This window comes from Propithecus coquereli, unplaced genomic scaffold (genome assembly GCF_000956105.1).
Source record: "Propithecus coquereli isolate 6110/MARCELLA unplaced genomic scaffold, Pcoq_1.0 Scaffold659, whole genome shotgun sequence".
NCBI classification, from domain to species: Eukaryota; Metazoa; Chordata; class Mammalia; order Primates; family Indriidae; genus Propithecus; species Propithecus coquereli.
In genome coordinates this window covers 135169-136751 of record NW_012152607.1, presented here as the reverse complement: position 1 = coordinate 136751, position 1583 = coordinate 135169, and the positions used below count along the sequence as shown (strand labels likewise).

The 1583-nt window shown below is 40.2% G+C and overlaps 1 protein-coding gene across 1 annotated transcript in view; it reads right to left on the bottom strand.

The window, feature by feature from the left end:
* Nucleotides 1-825: 825 nt before the first annotated feature.
* Nucleotides 826-1583, bottom strand: part of ELOVL2 (ELOVL fatty acid elongase 2) — a 65135-nt gene continuing 64377 nt past the window's right edge. The window contains exon 8 of the mRNA XM_012660149.1: nucleotides 826-897. Coding sequence (XP_012515603.1) covers nucleotides 826-897 — 72 coding nt within the window. The remainder of the gene's footprint in view (nucleotides 898-1583) is intronic.

Sequence of the window (1583 nt, the reverse complement as noted above, 5' to 3'; positions counted from 1 at the left end):
AACAAAGGACTTGGCAGTGAAAAAGTTCTGTAAATGTCACATGGGGGAACTTTTGGTGAAGAAGACGCTACTCTGTTGGCCTTTATCATTCTGTGCCACAGGGTGTCGCTTCAGAGCAAGGTTTAAAAAATGCCTTAACTTCAGAGATCTGGCTGTTAACCATAGGATTGGTTCTTGTCTAGCGTTAACAATTGTTTTTACCAGAAATATGAGTTTAAAAATGCAGCGTGAAAACACTATGTTCTCTAAAACTTGTGCTTTGGAGGCCACTCCAAACAAGTTCAGAAGCTCCTCAGACTGCCAAAGTCTTCAGTTTTCATGGAAATAAAGAAAGCTATGTTCTTGTGAGAGCAAGGGCACACCCCCTTGCCAGCCACCGACAAACACATAGATTTAGCATTCTTTGGAGATGACCTTTGCTATGTTTGTGTTCCTTTTTGAGATGTTCTCTGTGTGTAGCTTTAACTTTCTTCTGAGAATGTTCAAAGTGCTGGTTAAAAGAGGCATGTGGTTACCATGGAAACAGAAATGAGCCAAGGACATCACTTAGGACTTGCAGCCTTTCATGACATAGCACTGATCCCTCCGGAGAGCCACACCTTGCGTACTGGTAAAGTACTGTACCAGCATCGCCACGTCAAAGAAGGGTTCTATGTGTCAGACTATTTCCACGTCCATGAAGTCATCCGTGTGGATGATCCTAGTTAGTAGGTTCACATATTGCATGTAATTCATTCAAGGGCTGACCAGGTTATTTATGCTGTGTTCTTGGATTTCTCTCTCTGGGGGGTTATAACTATTATCTGTGCCGGCGGATGCCCTGCTTTACCCTGGGTATTGCACGAATGTGATAAGTCCAAATTCAAGCCTGTGCTTTGGGCTGTTGCTACAAATTTGCTATCAAGGAAGAAAAAGAAGAATATAAAATGCCTCAGAAGGGGCAGAACAGGCAGCAAGGAAGGAAATGTAATGGTGGTTCATCAGTGCCTAATTGAGGCTAGCTGGAATCCTTTCTAAGTGGTTCCTTTGGGCTCTGACTTGGGGTATAGACACCACAGAAGATTCAGCCATGAGTGCTGTTTGCCTCGAGGCTGGAAATGAAGGATGGAGGTGTACCCGGGTTCTTTCCCTGATATTTAAAAATCTTTTGCCCTTGAAACGCTGTGACCCTCTAGAAAATATCCATCCAAACCTTTCAAATAAATGAACACACCTAAATATAAGTGCAGTGAGAAGAACAAGATACTAACTCCTCTAAAGTACCTCTTGTAGTTGAGAGTATTTCTTATGCTTTTAATTTTATTATTATATATTTTTATTTCAAAGAGGCTGGATATCCAAGTTCTGCAGAGCAGGAATGTGATCTCTAGTGAAGTTTCCAGTTTATGAAAATTCCATTCCAGTTAAGGTATCCCGTGAAGTCCATTATTCATATGCGGTCATTTATTTCTATATCTCTTATGACTAGTTTAGTCCTTTTAGCTTTTGGATCATTCTTTTCTCTCTCAATTAGTATTTATTATCTCTCTTGTTTTTCTTTTTCCTTTTAATATAAATAATCTAAGTTGATATTTTATACCCAG